This window comes from Ahaetulla prasina, chromosome 1 (genome assembly GCF_028640845.1).
Source record: "Ahaetulla prasina isolate Xishuangbanna chromosome 1, ASM2864084v1, whole genome shotgun sequence".
NCBI classification, from domain to species: domain Eukaryota; kingdom Metazoa; phylum Chordata; class Lepidosauria; order Squamata; family Colubridae; genus Ahaetulla; species Ahaetulla prasina.
Window position 1 is genome coordinate 9,639,756 of NC_080539.1, and position 19,376 is coordinate 9,659,131.

At 41.6% G+C, this 19,376-nt stretch overlaps 3 protein-coding genes across 5 annotated transcripts in view; 2 read left to right on the forward strand and 1 right to left on the reverse strand.

The window, feature by feature from the left end:
* Positions 1 to 6,260, reverse strand: part of MYO19 (myosin XIX) — a 75,044-nt gene extending 68,784 nt beyond the window's left edge. The window contains exon 1 of the mRNA XM_058164162.1: positions 5,409 to 6,260. Within this exon, the coding sequence (XP_058020145.1) occupies positions 5,409 to 5,417 (9 nt within the window). The 5' untranslated portion in view covers positions 5,418 to 6,260. The remainder of the gene's footprint in view (positions 1 to 5,408) is intronic.
* Positions 6,261 to 6,639: 379 nt separating this feature from the next.
* PIGW (phosphatidylinositol glycan anchor biosynthesis class W) lies at positions 6,640 to 12,211 on the forward strand. 3 transcript variants are annotated; one of them, XM_058164154.1, is made up of 3 exons: positions 6,640 to 7,002; positions 7,713 to 7,806; positions 9,632 to 12,211. In XM_058164154.1, the coding sequence occupies exon 3, from the start codon at positions 9,642 to 9,644 to the stop codon at positions 11,151 to 11,153; it is 1,512 nt and encodes a 503-aa protein (XP_058020137.1). In that variant the 5' UTR covers positions 6,640 to 7,002; positions 7,713 to 7,806; positions 9,632 to 9,641; the 3' UTR covers positions 11,154 to 12,211. The 3 variants fall into 3 exon arrangements, with proteins under 3 accessions (XP_058020137.1, XP_058020136.1, XP_058020139.1); XM_058164153.1 differs by having other exon boundaries at positions 7,716 to 7,806; XM_058164156.1 differs by lacking the exon at positions 6,640 to 7,002 and adding an exon at positions 7,040 to 7,150.
* Positions 12,212 to 16,175: 3,964 nt separating this feature from the next.
* The window catches only part of GGNBP2 (gametogenetin binding protein 2), a 68,225-nt gene continuing 65,024 nt past the window's right edge, over positions 16,176 to 19,376 (forward strand). The window contains exon 1 of the mRNA XM_058164150.1: positions 16,176 to 16,297. The gene's annotated coding sequence lies outside the window, so the exon portion shown is untranslated. The remainder of the gene's footprint in view (positions 16,298 to 19,376) is intronic.

Below are 19,376 nucleotides of genomic sequence, written 5' to 3' on the forward strand. Positions count from 1 at the left end.
CTTTTTGATGGCTAGCTTCATCCCGCTCCAGAGCAACTGGCAGATAATAGCCTTCAAAATACGCTAGATCTCTCGCGCTCTCTGCGGCATGCGAGCTGTCGGCCCAGCTCAGCTCCACTGTGCATGCGCCTCCCACTGGCCAGCGGGATTTTGGGTCTCTGCCGTGCATGCACAAGGACGGGGTGCATGTGCAGGGGTCATGCATGCATGTGGGGGGTTGCACCTGCATGCACAGGGGGGTGGGGGCGCGTGGGGGGGTCACGCACGCATGCACGGGGGCAATTGGGGGTGTCACGCGTGTATTGCATTATTGGGGTGCGCTCATGCTCCCCCAACCCCCGTGAATGCACCCCCCCCACGCATGCAGGTCCTTGAGTGGCTCAGACTTCTAAGACAGTCTGTTATTAACAGCAGCTGCTTGCAATTACTGCAGGTTCAAGTCCCACCAGGCCCAAGGTTGACTCAGCCTTCCATCCTTTATAAGGTAGGTAAAACGAGGACCCAGATTGTTGGGGGCAATAAGTTGACTTTGTATATAAATGTATATAATGGACCTGTATACTGCACGAATCAAGAAGAGGGCCGTGAAAATATCTGCAGACCCCTCGCATCCTGGACATAAACTGTTTCAACTCCTACCCTCAAAACGACGCTACAGAGCACTGCACACCAGAACAACTAGACACAAGAACAGTTTTTTCCCGAAGGCCATCACTCTGCTAAACAAATAATTCCATCAACACTGTCAGACTATTTACTGAATCTGCACTACTATTAATCTTCTCATAGTTCCCATCACCAATCTCTTTCCACTTATGACTGTATGACTATAACTTGTTGCTGGCAATCCTTATGATTTATATTGATATATTGACCATCATTTGTGTTGTAAATGTTGTACCTTGATGAACGTATCTTTTCTTTTATGTACACTGAGAGCATCTGCACCAAGACAAATTCCTTGTGTGTCCACTCCCCCCCGTACCCCTATGCATGTGTGTGTCACCGCACCGTGCTGGCCCTTCCCCCCATGCATGTGCACTTGACCCCGCCGCATGCGCCTAGGGGCATGCAGGAGGGGGTTGCTCATGCATTGCATTATTGGCGCGCACGCACTTTCGGCACGTGACAACAAAAAGGTTAGCCATCTGCACTAGATGCTTGCTTATTACATGCATAGAGTACATTTATATTTTGCCTCCTGTTGTTTTCTCTATTAAGATTCTTCCCCCTCTCTTCACAAAGAATTACGTTGTACAATAATACAATTCAGATTAGTTTCTTTCTAACATTATGATAATGAAACCCTTATTACTACCATATATTTTAAGCAGAAAAGGCAGTAGAAAAACAACCGTTTCTTTTCCTAGAAGTCTTATACCGGTATCCGCCTAGAAGCAGTTTCCCTTCTTCCGCATGAAAGAAGGCTAGAAACTAGGAGAGGGTGAGTTCTAGTTCTGCTTTGGACACAAAGCCAGCTGCGTGACCTTGGGCCAGCCACTTTCTCTCAGCCCTAGGAAGTAAACAGTGGCGAACAACTTCTGAAAAACCTTACCAAGAAAACTGCAGGGGACTTGTTCAGGTAGCCTCTGAGAATTGGGCAGAATTGAACAGAAGAAAAAGAAGTCTTAATTATAGTCCTTAAAGTCTCCCTTACAAAAGCTACATTGGTTCTAACTCTGTTTAGCTTGTGTGCCAAGGGAAGGTCAGTGGTGTTGTTATTATTGGGCAAACACGAAATCCTCTGCAAATTCCTGCCAGAAGACAAATGCTCACAAAGATCTTGATGTCCATTTTTGCATTGCATTGCCATTTTTAAGTATGTAAGTAAGTAAGAAAGAAGACATATAAGCCATAATTGAATTAAACATTCCATTTGGTATATGAGAGTTTCCAGCTTAATGCTATGTTAAGAACCAAGCAATGTTTGTTGGTCTAATATAATTCGATAGGATAGGATAGGATAGGATAGGATAGGATAGGATAGGATAGGATAGGATAGGATAGGATAGGATAGAATACTTTATTGGACAAGTGTGATCAGACACACAAAGAATTTGTCTCCGGTGCATAAGCTCACAGTGTACCTATAAATATGGTAAAACATAGGAAAGAATGTTTATGGTTGCATGTGCTGAACAAATCCTGGAAAAGTGATAATTTTGGAAATCTTAATATTATCCATTAATCAGCATAGTGTATCAAGCATAGCCGATCAGCCTTAAACTGAACGACGGTTTATACTGATTTGTGGAATAAATGGCCAAGGTACAGGGAAGATCTGCTGTACAAATCATAAAGGTTGAATTTATCAATCATATTAAGAATTTTTACTTTCTGGGTTTTGAAAAGCCAACCAATACAATACAGAATAGAACAGAACAGAACAGAATTTTTTTATTGGCCAAGTGTGATTGGACACACAAGGAATTTGTCTTGGTGCATATGCTCTCAGTGTACATAAAAGAAAAGATACTTTCATCAAGGTACAACACTTACAAACACTCAATGATAGTCAAAGGGTACAAATAAGCAATCAGGAAACAATCAATACCAATACAATCAACAAAGTTACAGTCATAAGTGGAAGGAGAAGGGTGATGGGAACGATGAGATGATTAATAATTAATATACTTAATTAATTAATTTATAATTAATTAAAATACTCTGCCTTAGGGTTTACCATGGCAATTTTTGATTACCAGAATCCAATTCCTTTATTCCATATGCAAATGTGGCCACTTTGCCTCTTGCCAAGCCAGACAGTGCAAAGAAATGGATTAACACTGACCTCAAGTATTGGCTTGGGAATGAATCAAGTCGACACGCACTGGCTTCTGATTTTATAATTTAATTTAAATCAAGCTAAACCCTAAAACAGCCAAGAAGAACAAGCTACTGTACTGTTTATAACAATAAAGCTACTCTAGCCTTAACAGTGTATTGTTATACACTGTACTATGGCTTTTTGTGAATTTTATCTGTCCTTCAGATAACCTACAATCCATACAAAGGGCTGTAAACAAGTTTTCTTCTCCGACCTCACCCCAGACTGGTTTAAAACAAAACACACAATCAAAATTCAGGATTTAAGGATATAAAAACAATCTTCGTGAATCAGAAGAAACCTTTAATTCTTAATGCATGCCGTCTTTTTTCCCCCTGCCTCGGATTAGAATTTCATTTAGAGAAAACAATATTTCTGGACTCACTGGAGAAGAGCCTAATGCTGGGAAAGATTGAGGGCAAAAAGAAGAAAGGGAGGACAGAGAATGAGGTGGCTGGATGGAGTCACTGAAGCAGTCGGCGTGAGCTTAAATGGACTCCAGAGGATGGTAGAGGACAGGAAGGCCTGGAGGAACGTGGTCCATGGGGTCGCGATGGGTTGGACACAACTTCGCATCTAACAACAACAACAACATTTCTGGGAGTCCCCATGAATAAGACTTAATGGAATTGCAGTAGAAACACTGGGTAGAAATTCTTTAACTGAAAAAAAAAATCTTCACTTTGATAGATCTATTGAGAAGCTGATGGACACAGAAGACTTCTACAGCATTGTAGCACAAGGTCAAAACAAAAACACAGTAATAATTCTTTTGAAGATCAGTCGTAGCCTTAGACCAAATTTTCCCACTGGATATTCATCAAGGAAGAAAAAGATAAGTAGAGAAAGCCACCAATTGCTAAGGGACATGGCGACAAGGCCTGGATTTGAGTAGGATGTTGGGGTCCCATTGTTAAGCAACCCAGCCAAGATTGGCAACACAAGTTGATTGAAGTTAGAAGAGTTTTGTCCCAGATTTTTAGTGGGAGCGTTCCAGATAGCAAATATGAGACTATGGTCATGATTTATAGAACACAATATATTTAATTGGGTTCATATACCATGTGTAGCCATAAACAAGGTTTCGTCAAGATTTTTACATTTCACCTGTTAAGGCAAACTTTTAAACAAGTAACAATCTCAAAGGGCCTTAAAAATTCCCCAGGTGCCTTCATCATCCTTTTCATTAAGCCTAAATCTTTAATGTAAGAAAGTCCTATTGAAATCTATGGGGCTTTTCATATAAATCTTTTTCTATTTTTTAAAAAAGCCACTTTCCTCTGGCTTTGTAACTTTAAAAATTTACCACCGGCTGACCAAGCAGGATATTTCAGTTTTCCACATGCTGGAGGTAGATTATTCTTAAGTATAAAAAGTTCTGTTGAATACGACATTGTGCTTATCAAAAGAACTATCAGGCAGATTCACTGGAACTATTTTGTGAACGAATGAGCTTATTTTGGACATGGTATTTAAATTCCAGCACTTTTAGTTTGACTGCAACAGGTTTGCGTACAAACATATACTCAGGTTGGCTCACCAATGCACTACACCAAAAGCCAATTTTATTTTTATGTGTATCATGTGAGCCAGAGGTGGGTTTCAGCAGGTTCTGACCAATTCTGGAGAAGAAGTAGCGGAAATTTTGAGTAGTTCAGAGAACCGGTAGTAAAAATTCTGACTGCCCCCACTCCACCATCTATTCTCTGCCTTCCAAATCCCAGATGATTGGGAGGAAATGGGGATTTTACAATATCCTTCCTCTGGAGTAGGGTGGGAATGGAGATTTTACAGTATCCTTCTCCTGTCACCCCCACCAAGCCACCCCCACCAAGCCACATTCACAGAACCGGTAGTAAAAATTCTGACTGGCCCCACCCCCATCTATTCTCTGCCTCCCAAGTCCCAGCTGATTGGAAGGAAATGGGGATTTTACAATATCCTTCCTCTGGAGTAGGGTGGGAATGGAGATTTTACAGTATCCTTCCCCTGCTATGCCCACCAAGCCATGCCATGCCACGCCCACCAAGCCACACCCACAGAACCGGTAGTAAAAAAATTTGAAACCCACCACTGATGTGTGAGCTAAAGCCAATATAGTTTGAAAGCTACAATCCTACTGATTGACTGATAATCATTTCCTATAAAAGGGCCCTTACCTGTTTTTTTTTTTTTAAAAAAAAGAATAACCTATTGTTACTATTGGATAACTTGCTATAAAATTATTATTTTTTTGCAAATGTTGGAATTAAAGGCAAGCCGGGCCTCTTACTGTCTCTCCTCTTACATAATCTGGCAACTACTTTTTCCAACACAACGGCTGCTTCTGCCAAGATTTCTCCCCTCCCACGGCTTAGCTTGGCCCCTGGGAAGCAAAAAGGAACTCCGTACATGCGCAGCCGAACTCTTGCTCCCTTTAGATCTCCTTTTCTTTCTCAAAAGATTTGACGGCATGTTGTGGGGGGGGGGCAAGACGGAAATTAATCAGTGTTAATTAATTAATTTAATTTAGCTATGGAGATTGCGGGGGAGGGGGGGTCGTAAGAGAAAAGAGAGTGAAGTGTTGCTCAATCGGACTCACCCGCAGCATATAGATAGGTATGGAAAGCGGATAAAGCTAGAATCGGAGTTTCGTGGCGGTCCTGGGGAAGCCGAAGGAAATGTCCTCTAACCACAACCGGGGAAGGAAGGCTGAGGTCGCTCCTTACTGGTCCCAGTCCCAGTCCAGGCAAAGGCGGGGCAGGAGCAAGAGGCGGAGGCTGCTGGATTTGAATCACCAAAAGGCTGGGCTCCGGGGATTGAAAGTCCCGCCTGCGGGATGCGGAGCCCAAAAAAGCCGCGTGCGTTTTTGTGTTCCCCCCCCCCGGAGTAAAAGGACTCTTGCAAGCGTGGCGTGCGTTTTTCTGCGGAGGAAGTCGGGGCTGGGAAAGTCTTGCACTGGGCAAAGTTTAAACTTCCACTCCCCCGCTTTGAAAGACCCAACCCCTGGGAAAAAGGCAACACGTGGCCGCGTGGAAAGAGCCGAGCCGGAGCGGTATCACGTGCTCCGGTGCTTTGGGGAGATTGCACGCGGTCCTGTAATTTTTGCCTGCAATTCTTTGCATGGCAAGGATGTTTCGCGCGCGCTGTCCATGGAATAAATAAAACAGCTGGATGAAAAGGGTTCGCTTAAAGGGCTACTAGCTTTCTACTCGAAGGGGTTCGCTTTAGGGAAGGGGGAAGGTGTCACTCGACGCCTGTAATCTGATCTGAAGGAATCGCTTCGAAAACGGGTGGAGACGCCAAGCGCAGGATTTGCTGGATTTGGATGGTTTAGGAAGGGCAGGAGGGAGGCGGCTACTCAGGGTAGGATAAGTACCAAAACCGTGGTTTCTGTAGGTCCATTAGCCCAAGGGTCTCAAACCTTGGTCCCTTTAAGACTTGGGGACTTCAACTCCCAGAATTCCTCAGCCAGCTTTGCTGAAGTCCACAAGTCTTAAAGGGACCAAGGTTGGAGACCCCTGCAATAGCCCAAATTGCTCGAAATTTTATAAATGTCACTGGAAAGGCATTTTTTTCTATTGGGGATTAAAAAAAACTTTCTCTGTGCCCCCCCCCTCAAAAAGGATTTAGAGCAGGGGTCTCCAACCTTGGTCCCTTTAAGACTCGTGGACTTCAACTCCCAGAGTCAGCAAACTTTGACTCAGCAAACCTGGCTGAGGGAACTCTGGGAGTTGAAGTCCACAAGTCTTAAAGAGACCAAGGTAGGAGACCCCCTGATTTAGAGCTTTGGGTCGAAGTTTTAACAAGCTTAGAATAAACCTTAGGAATTCACGTACAGATCATCAGAACATAAATTGGCGTTATCATTTTAGTTCTCTGGACTTTGAATAGGAAACGAGCGTGCATTGCTCAAACGGCGTGGTGAATCAGGCCCTGCGGTTTAGTAGGATATTTGCTGATGAAAATGTCGCTAGGAAACGGATTCCTTCTTTACTTTGTGTGTGTGTGTGTACGGTGCTGCAACAGCAGGAAGTTTAAAATAGTCCGCAGCGGAAAGCAAAAAAAGAAATTGTATCCCAAGCTTTCAAACACAGTATTCTTTTGAAAAGGCAATTCTTCTAAGCTGCATCATTTGACCAACTCAAGTATTGTGTGTTTTTTTTTAAAAGGAGTTGGTCTACCAGGTGACTCATGTAAGTTATTCTTGCAAAGCATTTCCGGGTGAATATTTTGAAAAATGCAAAGAAATGGATAACGTTCAACTGGTTTTTAAACTTTTCTCTCTTCTCTGTTGCCGTCTCCTAGCCTGCCTGAATTAATATTCAAAATTTGGGGATATTTGTAAGCTCGTATTTCTTGAATTGCTTTAGAAGGGCAGACTCATTCGCTGTCTAGAGAGAAGCTTCCAAGGGGATTTGGTTTTGATTTTAAATTTAATTATTTTATAAAATTAATTTTAAATATTTTAAATTTTCTGTGATTCTTGTCACAGAAATTGAGTGTCTGATTGAATACTTACTTGCTTGTTTGATTTTAGTGTTTTAAAAATATTTTTTATTGTCAGTAGCTCAAAGAAATGTGTTCACGATTGGCTTACAAATTGCATAAATATTCTGCGTACTGACATTTTAATTATTTTCTGCCCCTTATGGGAGAAAAACCTAAACTCCAAATTTCATATTTAGTAATGAGTCCAAAAGAGAGATTAACATTTCAGCACACTAGACCAGTTTGGGAATAAACAGAATTAAATAAACCTAATGTTTACTTGAACACTATAAAGCAGCACTTCACATTTTGTACTGCAATGTTTTGTTATGTTCGACATGCCTTGTCAATCAGAATGCATTGCAATATTTCTTTGAATTTGTAGATTCCAAAGAATAACTATTTTGTTTTTCAGCAGACTGAGGAATTTCTAAGGAATCTGCTGGCCAGAAAAAAACATGCTGAGAACAGCGATGAATCTTCCTTGAATTATCTGCTTATGCAAAGAAGTACTTGTTTTTTATTACATTTATTACATTTCTTTGCTAGACTTCTTCTCTACCTTTCTCTCATAGTATTTTCTCTTCCAGTAGTTATATGGAGAAGTAATGAGTAGAAATGCGCCAAGGGATGAATGGAAAATGAGAAGGAAAAGGGGGTTAGCTTTATTAACTGAAGGGCTATTGTTCTTCTGTGTAAATTGTCATTTCTGGATCACAATACCTTTGGTCAGAATACATCTTCTTGCACAAATCTTTCTCATCTGCTTCCCAAAATTGTTTATGGGGCTGGAAAAAACCCTTCAGCTCAGCAACCCTGGGCAGAGGGGAGGATGAGTGAGTGCTGTTCCCTTGGCTCCTCCTAGACAATCTTCTCAAAATGTGTGGACTTTAAATCCTCAAAAAGTTTTTTAAAAAATGGCCCTGCTGAAGAATTCTGAGAATTGAAACCAACCAATCTGGAGGCTATTAGAGACAACTTTAGAAAGTGACCATCAGTGGGTCAGTGGACTGCCTGAAAAAACACACTCACGTTGCATTTAGTCGCATCTGGGAGTTGTTGAAAGATGTTTTAGTGCTTGAAATGCCTTACACAGTGCAAAAGTTTTGCGTGCCATTCCAATTCAATAGATGTCAGCTGAGAGGATATCTGTGGTGGGCTACCTAGGTAGTAGTTAAAGACCACATGATCTCTCATCATCTAAGTGTCTCAAGTTATGGCATCCTTTTATTTATGGACATGTTGAAATAAAATGGCTGGGATGTCGAAATCCAACTTTAATTCATAACCCAGCATAGGTGTCTGCATAAAGTAGAGGCAGTGAGCAGGGACAAGAAGTAATGATACATTCTGCATGATGACACTGTGTAGCTGAATATCCATAGTTTGGGTTGTCGAAAGCCATTAGTGGATTAAAATAGGATTTGGATATGATAGAAAAATGGGCTTGGATATGTCACTAGAAGCTATTTTCTACCTCAATTCTTACCAAATGGCTATAATTCTACAGTACCTTCTCAAAGCTGTGATCTTCCAGATATGCTGGGAATGACTGCTTGTTGGGGATTCTATGAGTTGTTCCTCTGTATCTGGTATAAGTTAGCATGGAGAAAGCCAACCTAAGGATTATTATTATAGTTGAACCAATTGAGAAATTACCCTAAAAGGATTCAACAAAGGGAGGGTGGTTCAAGAGAGCTGTGCATGGATTCACCTTTTGTCAAAGGATTCTGAGTTGAAAATAAGGATATAAGCCTTGCTTTACAGATAATAGTCGGGTTGCAACCATTCACTTATGACAACCTCCCCAAAAGGTACTTACAAATCCGGATTTGAAATTTAAATGGCCACTCTGCATGATTGCATTTATGGTCATTTGTAGCAATCCATGACTGCAATTTAAAACTTTCAGGCTGGCAAAAATGCCCATTGTGGACAAATGGATTTGTTTAATGACCACAACCATAGTTCACTTTTTGACTTTCACATTTGTTTAGCCAGAGCAAAAAAAGTAATAAAATTGGGCAGTCACATGATGAACCCATTAATGGCTAGCATGACTTAGTCATAATTCTGGGGTTCATTATAATGATAAGCCAAGGACTAGCTGGGGAGATAATATATTATTGCTAACTGGTATCTTTCATCCACTGTTCCCAAAATAAATGTATTGTCCATTGTTTTGTTCAATAAATCCTTTATTGTACGTTGAGAAACTGGAAAGAAGTCTCCGAAAGGTGGGAATCTATCTGGAAGTAAACCCAGATGCTTGCTTTTGATTTCTGTTTTAATTGTTTTGACATTCTGATTTTTGTTTTAAATGTAACTTCACAGAGATTGAAAAATGTCACAGCAGCTGGTAAAAGAAGCCTTTCTAAGTAACCTAAATGGAACGACGTTATTTGAAATTTCTGTTAGCATACCTGTTGCACCATTATGTATTCTCACCAGAGGACTGCTCCTAATTTTGTATTTTCTCCATAATGGAAGACCTTTATGCTCAATGTATGGTAATTTTTTTCTAGACTTCACTGTTTTAATCGTCCCTCTAGTACTTACCTGTACGATTTTAGCTTCCATACTCCCTTTTGTGATCCTCTCCATTATGGCATTCTGCACAGGCTTGATTTTTGTCATTTATACTAAACGGACAAATTATGCCCAAGTGTCTCTTAAGCAAATCTTAGATGATTTTCTGAGAACCAACTTGGACCCCGAATACATTCCCGCCATAACCTCTCTTCGAGTGTTCATCAATTTATGGACCTCCATTAGCATCCTGGCTGTAGACTTCCCACAGTATCCCCGGAGATATGCCAAAACGGAGTCTTATGGGACAGGAGTGATGGACTTGGGAGTTGGAATATTTGTTTTTGGAAATGGTGTGGTTTGTCCAGAAGTTCGGCTGAAACCTGGTGCAACCCAAAACAAATTCTTTTATCTCACAAGGCAGTTGTTGACGGTATGGCCCCTCCTCCTCCTTGGCTTTGGACGACTAATGAGTGTTAAAGCAGCTGACTATTATGAGCATGTCACTGAGTATGGTGTACACTGGAACTTTTTCTTCACTTTAGCTGCTATACGAATGGGTGCATCGCTCCTTCTGACTGTATTCCCCGTGCACAAAGCCTGGATAGTCGCAGTAATGTTATCTGTGGTTTATGAATTCTTTCTTGAGATTACGTCTCTGAAGATGTTCATTTTGCATGGAAGCAATGGGCAAGATTCAAGGACTGGTTTTCTAAATGCCAACAGAGAGGGCATATTTTCTGTCATTGGTTACCTTGCTATCTACATGGCTAGTGTGCAAGTAGGTTTCTATTTGTTAGGAAAAAGAACAACAGTAAGAGGGTGGCTTAAAATAATCTGCTACTTTTTACAGGCCATTTTCCTCCTTTTTATATGTCTCTTCGTTGCTCAGATGTACATTGACACCGTGTCCCGACGAATGGCAAACCTTTCTTTTTGTATATGGATTGTTGCTAGCTGCTTGATTGCATTTAGTTCTTTTTTAGTGGTTGATCTCATTCTTGTATTCATAAAGCTGGTTGTTGGTGGGGCTGATATTCCTAGTAGTTGGAACATTCTGCACTCATCAACATATAAAAAATCTGATTTGGAATTTCGGCACAGAAAAAACGAATCTCAGAGTATATGTATGATCAATGCTGTGAACAAAAACCAGCTTCTGCATTTTTTGCTAGCCAATGTTTTAACTGGTCTTGTAAATATGCACGTTGATACAGTGCACAGCAGCACACTCTCTGCCATGTTAATTGTGCATTTGTATATGTTTACAAACTGTTTAGTTATGTATATGTTACAAGTAAAAAATATAATTTTAAAATGGTGGTAATTTACAAAACTGCAGGACATATCTAGACAGTCCCCAGACATGAACATTGACTTGAAGGCACAAAAATATTGCCAATAAAAATGATAAAAGCTGCAATGCCTTTATGTAATATTGGGTGTTTTTCCTTACGTTTGTGATATATATGCATAGTATATATATTTTTAACTGGGATATTTAATACCCCATTTCTGATTTTTAGAAAATGGAAGGGAATTATTTTAAACAAAATAAGACTTCTTGTCAATAATGTGATATGTTTACAAACTTTTATGACATTATGAAATATAAAAACTATTATCACTCAAGTGGGTTGGGACAATATTTTTTGTAGGGGATTAAAGCATAAAATTGATAATAACAAAGGCACCTGTTTTGATTATTATTTTAGAAAAATATATACTACAGTGGTGCAATTGAATATGAGTGCTGGAGGATCAGGTGTGGTTTGAAGGTTCCTTATACCTGCTGTTTCTACTCAGCCCAACTGACATATATATTTAGGCTGGTTTTGGGCCCTCAATTGAGAATACGGAAGGTGAATCAAAGTATAAAAATTAAAGGCGGCCGTTCTACTTAGGTTTCTGGAAATGGATTAACTACTACCTACATTAGCTTAGTTGTAATTTACTATTCATTGTAGAAAATAAATTGACATTTGAAATTAGAGAACAAGAAGATAACCAATATTATAAAATATGGGATTTATTTTATCAATGGTTAGAAGGAAAGATATGTTAGAAAAGAGTTAAAAAAGGTTGTTAAGAGAAACAATTGAATTAAATTAGGAGAATGGAATGAACAATGTTACTAGATAAAGCACTAATTTGGGGAAATTAACATGAAATTAGAGCATGAAATGTTATAACTATTATAACCATGGTTTAATTAAAAATTGATTAAGAGATTTAGATAATGTAAGATTAGATGAATGAAAGATGTTTATCTTGAAATTGCACAAGAGATATGTAAACACCCCACCGACACACTGTAATTGGACTGAAGGGGCTTTTATATTTGTTTGTTGTAAAAAATAAAAAACTTTAATTTAAAAAAAAAAAGTTTTCATTTCTGCGGTCATAACCTCAGCAACGAGTAGGTTGCAGTGGAACTATGCCCAAGTCATTATACAATAATGTGCCATTTTCAAGGCCATACAATAAAGCAACCCATTTGTTGTATTTGTTCTGAAACACAATTTATTTAAAAATACCAGTGTTTATGCAACAGAAACTTGCCAAACACAATGATAAAATGTAGACTGTACAGGTAATCCTCGACTTACAACCATTCATGATTGTGGTATCTAATTGTCACTAGAAATAAAGGGACATGACGAATCAGAGGTCACTCCATAAGATCAGTCCCTTTTATACATGTATGCAATGTTACAATGCACATACAAAGGTTTCTTTTGTGGCAACACTAAAAATTCTTTCACTATTATTTGCAATTCTCCCGATATCTCCCACAGATACTGACACTTTTGAGACAGGTGAAATAATTTTCAAATACTTTTGGCCTTCAGCCCTTGGCTGTTTTTCTTTTCTAAATAAAATTATGCTTTACATTGTTATATGCCACTTCCAATTTATTTATGATGCTAAAATGCTAGATGAAGGAATTAACGAGGGAGTTGTCACAACCCCTGGAGTGACAAATGGAATGGCAAAATACTGGGCAGGCTAGAAGCTAGGTACTAACTAGCAGTCCAGGTACAAGCCAAGTTTTGTTAGCAGAACCTCAACCCTATAGTTGCTTAATGCCAAGTTAATCCATATTGTGAATGCAATAATATACAGGTAGTCCTCGACTTACAACTGTTTGTTTAGTAATTATTCAAAGTTATAACAGCACTAAAAAAAGTGACATGCCATTTATTCACACTTAAGTTCTGTTGCAGCATCCCCATGGTCATGTTATCAAAATTGAGACACTTGGCAACTGACTCATGACAGTTGCAGTATCCCAGGGTCATGTGATCACTTTTTGTAACCTGACAAGCAGTCAGTGCGGAAGTCAGATTCACTTAACAACTGGGTTACTAACTTAACTGTAATGATTCACTTAACAACTGTGGCAAGAAAAGTTGTAAAATGAAGCAAAACTCACTTAACAATCCTCTTAACAATAGAAATTTTGGGCTGAAATGTGGTCTTAAATTGAGGATTACCTGTATGACCTTTCTTTCCAAATGGACATAAATGATTAAACCCTTCAGTTTTACCTGAGTGCTGGTATCCAATTTGCTGTCAGTAAGACCTTGAATTGTAGAAGCAGCGTTCCATCTTTTGATTTCAGATTCAGGTTTATTACCTTTTGCTGAACACCTGTATGGAACAGGTATTTTTCTGTTCTATTGTGTCATTTCTCAGTCAATTGCAAGAAAAGGTCCCAGATTTGGCATTGTGTATCTCCAAGCTTTTTTTAAATATTAATATGTATTTTGGGGGCAAAGCAGGTTTACGTTTCACCTCCTTTAAAATATTTATAAGATATATTTGGTTGGGGATATATATCTCCCTGTTTAAACATTGATAAGGCATACTTTTGGGGGGAAAGCAGGCATACATTATGCCTTAACTATAGGGGAAAGAAGATATATACCTTGTTTTAAATATTGATTTTGGGGAGAACATAGGTATATGTTAAGCCATTAAAATATGGATATGAATATACATTATATCTTCTTTAAAATATTGTTAATGTACAAATAGTCCTTTTACAATACAAGTTTGCTTAGTGATCATTAAAATTTACAACAGCAGTGAAAAAAGGACTTAATGACCATTTTTCACACTTACAACTGTTGCAGCATTCCCATTGTGGGAAGCCTCCCCCCCCATGAAATATTTTGGGAAATATTAAAAAAAGGCAGAATATTATATTTCCCTAAAGGAGAAATATGATTTTAGAGGCAGAAAGCAGCCCTCAGTCTTTCTTAATAGCCCACAGCAGATGCCAGCACTTAAGGAGATAGTTTGCGCCAGAGGTCAGTGGTGGGATTCAAGTAATTTAACAACCAGTTCTCTGCCCTCATGATTTCTTCTAACAACCAGTTTGCCAAACTGCTCAGAAAGTTAACAACCAGTTATCCCGAAGTGGTGTGAACTGGCTGAATTCCACCACTGCCAGTAGTGCTATTCAGCAGGTTCTGACCAGTTCTGTAGAACCGGTAGCGAAAATTTTGAGTAGTTCGGAGAACCGGCAAATACCTCCTCTGACTGGCCCCGCCCCCATCTATTCTCTGCCTCATGAGTCCCAGCTGATCGGGAGGAAATGGGGATTTTGCAGTAACCTTCCCCTGGAGTGCGGAGTGGATGGAGATTTTGCAGTATCCTTCCCCTGGAGTGCGGAGGAAATGGAGATTTTGCAGTAACCTTCCCCTGGAGTGGGGAGGGAATGGAGATTTTGCAGTAACCTTCCCCTGGAGTGGGGAGAGAATGGAGCAGAGGCTGGTTTCAAAACCCGTTGCTACAGGTTTGCTCGTGGGCGCATGCGCATGTGCAGATAGGCAGAGCCTCCCGCCATTACCGGTACGCCCAATCCAGGGCAAACCAGTAGCAACTCATCACTGGAATGGAGATTTTGCAGTATCCTTCCCCTGGAGTGGGGAGGGAATGGAGATTTTACAGTATCCTTTTCCTGCCATGCCCATCAAGCCACCCCCATAGAACCAGTAGTAAAAATTTTTGAATCTCACCACTGGTTTGCGCGCGCGCGCGCACACACACACACACACCCAGCAGCATTTCAGGACTTGTATATAAATCCTGACACTCATCTAGCTAATTGTTCAGCTGACCTAAAACCACAAACTGGTGGTCGTTGACCCATGAATGGACCTTTCTTTCCAATCAGCCTCCAGTCTCCATCTTGTTTCCAGCGTCTTTCTCCCCGCTTGAAATTGAACCAGATGGAGCTTTCCTTCCAACACCACCATGAACAAAATTCAGTTAGTTTTGATTCATTTGTGACTGTTGCAGTGTCCCCGCACATCATTCCCCCCCCCCAAGTTAAGTTAATGGGGAAGCCAGATTCACTTTAACAAAACCGTTTTACTATCTTAATAACCGCAGTGATTCACTTAAACCGTGGCAAGAAATGGGTCAAAATTCACTTAATAAATGTTTCAATTAGCAACAGAAATTTGGGGCTCCATTGTGGTCGAGGACTGTATATTTCAGAGGGCAAGGTCGCCTCATAACCTTTTTTTGCATAAGAGACCAAAACGGTTTAAAACGCCAACGAAGTGCAAGGACCAACTCCTATTTAAAATGGATGAGGAGGAAATTCTTCAGAAACGCAATTTCGCCCCCCCTTTTTTTTTTATCCCGAAGACAGCCCGTTTCGGACCTATGCGAATTCACTCTCGCCTCAGGGCGAGCGCGAGATGGCCGCCGCCTCATCACCTTTTCCCGCTCGAACTATTTTCTCGAGGCGGAAGAAACGGCTTACTGAGCATGCGCAAAACCTCAGCGTCTTATTCGCTGCGCCGGCGGCAGGGGCTATTTGTGACAGTTTCCAAGAAAGAAAGGCGGGGAATGGGCTTGCGGGTTCCACTGCGCGTCAAGCGTTCCTTCTCGCGCATGCGCAGAAGGCCGCAAGCCGGAGCCTCTTTCCGGCCTTATCTATATAAAGGAAACGCTCTTCCACCCTCCTTTCTTCGATTTGAGCCCGCGGCGGAAAAAAGAGAAGGGGAAGGCCAAGGAAGGGGCGGGCCACGCACGGTTCATTTACATAAAAAAGAAAAGGGGCGGAGCTTGTGGCAGAGGTGACAACTTCAGCCGAGGCACGCCCTGAAAGAGCAGTTAGTCGAATCGAAAGAGGGCGGGGTTTGGGAGGCCGGGAGGCGGAGCCCGGCGAGCGGTTGGTCGGGGCGGTGGGTGGGGGAAGGCGGGAGGTCTGCCTTCTCCGTCTCTCGCGAGAGGAGGGGGGGCAGGAGGAGGAGGGGCAGGGGCGGAGCCAAAGCCGGACGAGGAGGCTCCATGCTGCCCTCCTGAAACGGGCGGGAGGGAGGGAGGGGAAGGGAAGAGAGAGAGGCCAAAAAAATCGCCCGTTTCGGCGCTTCGAGGTGTGGCAGTTTCTTCTCCTGCAGCTTCAGTCGCATCAGCCAATAGGAGAGGCGGGCAGGGGGGAAAAGGAAGGTAAATTTAAATAGAGGTGGAGCCTGTCGGAGCAGTAAGTGGTGGTGAGCGGATGGGGGGGGGAGCGGGCGGAGGAGGAAGAGCGAAGGTTATGCTTTGACCTACTCGTTGCCTTATTAATTTATTTTCTTCCATTATATTTATATCCTGGGGGGGAAGGGAGGGGGGGTTCCTGCGCCTAACCTGCTTCCTTTCAAAATGCAAATATATATATATAAAATTTTTAAAAAATACCCCCCTCCCTGGAGAAGGAGGGAGGTGGAAAGCCATTTTCCTCTAAAAAAAGCCATTTCCCCCCATTATTGCAGGATTCCCTGGAAGGGGTGGGGGGAGGGAACCTTGCAAAATCTGCAATTGGAGGGGGGGGATGCAAAAAGAACGTGGGAAAGTCAAAAGGAGAGGGAGTCAGAGTGAAATATTTATTTATTTATTTTGTCGAGTACATATTAGATAATATGAGTCAGTGGGGAGATCCAATTTTTTTTTACTACCGGTTCTGTGGGTGTGGTGTGGCTTGGTGGGCGTGGCAGAGAAGGATATTGCAAAATCCCCATTCCCTCCCCACTCCAGGGGGAAGGATATTGCAAAATCCCCATTCCCTCCCCACTTGGGGGGGGGGAAGGATATTGCAAAATCCCCATTCCCTCCCCACTTCAGGGTGAAGGATATTGCAAAATCTCCATTCCCACCCCATTCCAGGATAAGGATATTGCAAAATCCCCATTCCCTCCCCACTTCGGGGGGAAGGATATTGCAAAATCTCCATTCCCTCCCCACTTCAGGGTGAAGGATATTGCAAAATCTCCATTCCCACCCCATTCCAGGATAAGGATATTGCAAAATCTCCATTCCCTCCCCACTCCAGGATAAGGATATTGCAAAATCTCCATTCCCTCCCCATTTCTGGGGAAAGGATATTGCAAAATCTCCATTTCCACCCCACTCCAAGGTAACGTAAATGCAAAATCCCCATTCCTTCCCCACTCTGGGGCCAGCCAGGGGTGGTATTTGCCAGTTCTCCACACTACTCAAAATTTCCGCTAGCGGTTCTCCAGAACCTGTCAGAACTTGCTGGATTTCACCCCTGATATAATTATAAGTATGAATTGAATACATAAAATGAATACAATTAAAGGGAACATTAAGACAGGGACGGTAGGCATGCTGGTGCTCTTATGCACGCCCCCTAAAGACCTCTTAGGAATGGGGTGAGGTCAACAGTAGACAGTCTTTGGTTAAAATTTGGGGGGTTTGGGGAAGAGACCACAGAGTCAGGTAGTGCATTCCAGGCATGAACAAGTCATATTTTCTGCAATCGAGTTTGGAGCGGTTCACTTTAAGTTTATATCTATTATTTGCTCGTATATTGTGGTTGAAGCTGAAGTAGTCATTGACAGGTAGGACATTGTAGCAGATGATTTTATGAGCTATGCTCAGGTCATACCGAAGCCCTTGATTATAGCCCTTGATTAAGAAAGAAAAAAAATCTGAAAAATTACCCTCCCTCTTTTGAAAAAAAAAGTAGGAATGCTGCTAATTACCAGGACTTTTTCTTTCTTCTTTGAAACAAGCTGCTTTTTTTTTTAATTTGTTTTTTTGCCCCCTTGGGCATATTGGATGAGTGTGTGGCGATGTACAGATTAAGCTTCAATTTAATCATTGCTGTCAAGAGCCTTTGATTTTGGTTGCTAAAATGCCTGCCTGCAATTCCGGCTTGCTTAGTTCTAGAAAACAGAACAGTGTTTCTCATGGGTGATTTTTCAAGCTGTTATCGGGCTTGGCTTTTGGGGTCCTGCTGTAATTCAGGGTCTTTGGCTCGGTGGCGTGGAGTTTGGTGTCTTTATTTGGTGTCCTGCTTATATCTCTGCACAGCAAAAGTTATTTTTCCCCCCTAGAAAAAGTGGCCTTGAGGAACCTCGTTTGCAATTAGTTGGCAGACATGCGAAAGAGTTGCCGGTGCCCCATCATCAGAAGGTTTCAAAAACAGACTGGACCACCATTTGACCAGGATGGAATATAAAAGTCTCCTGCTTTGAGCAAAGGATAGGATTAAACAGGGGTCTCCAACCTTGGCAACTTTAAGACTTGTGTACGTCAACTCCCAGAATTGTGGGAGTTGAAGACCACAAGTCTTAAAGTTGCCAAGGTTGGAGACCCCTGGACTAAAAGACCTCCGGTGTCCCTTCCAGCCTTATAATTCTGTGTTCTATGTCGTAAACGGTAAATTGGGGTTGTGGTGTGAAGTTTGTTTTGGCTTAGCCTGTCGTGTGAACTCAACCGACATGTGATCTTGAATAAGGTAAACTCAACCCTGGCACAAATCTGTGATACAAGTAAACCTCCACTTACGGCCACAATTGAACAACATTTCTGTTGTTCAGTGAGAAATTCGTTAACAAACGTGGCAAGAAAAGTCATCAAACTTCAGTGAATCATTGCCATTGTTAAGATAGTAACCCGGTTGTTAAGTGAATTCGGCTTCCCCATCGACTTTGCCTGTCAGTTGGTCGCAAAAGAGGCTCATGTGACCCTTGGACACATCATAAATATGAACCAGTTGTCCAGCATTTGGACGTAAATCACGGGACCGTAGGGATGCTGCAACGGTCATAAGGGTTCATAAAATGTTCATAAGTCACTTTCCCCCCCCCCCCAGTGCTGTTGAAACGTCAAACGGTCACAAAATGAACTGTTGTAAGATGAGGACTTACTTGCATGCTATATGGCAGGGGTCTCCAACCTTGGCAACTTTAAGACTTGTGGACTTCAACTCCCAGAATGAGGAAATCTGGGAGTTATTATTATTATTATTATTTATTGAATTTTTATACCGCCCTTCTCCCGAAGGACTCAGTTGAAGTCCACAAGTCTTAAAAGTTGCCAAGGTTGGAGACCCCTGTTACATGGTGTAGTTGTTTTTTGTGTCTTTGAATCGGTGTTGTCTCCTGACGATTGCCTGGGCAAGTCTCTGCAGTTTCTTGGCAAGGTTTCTCAGAAGTGGTTTGCCTTCCTAGAATGGAGAGTGACTGGCCCAAGGTAAACCAGCTTGTTTTCTGCCTAAGGCAGGGACTAGAACTCA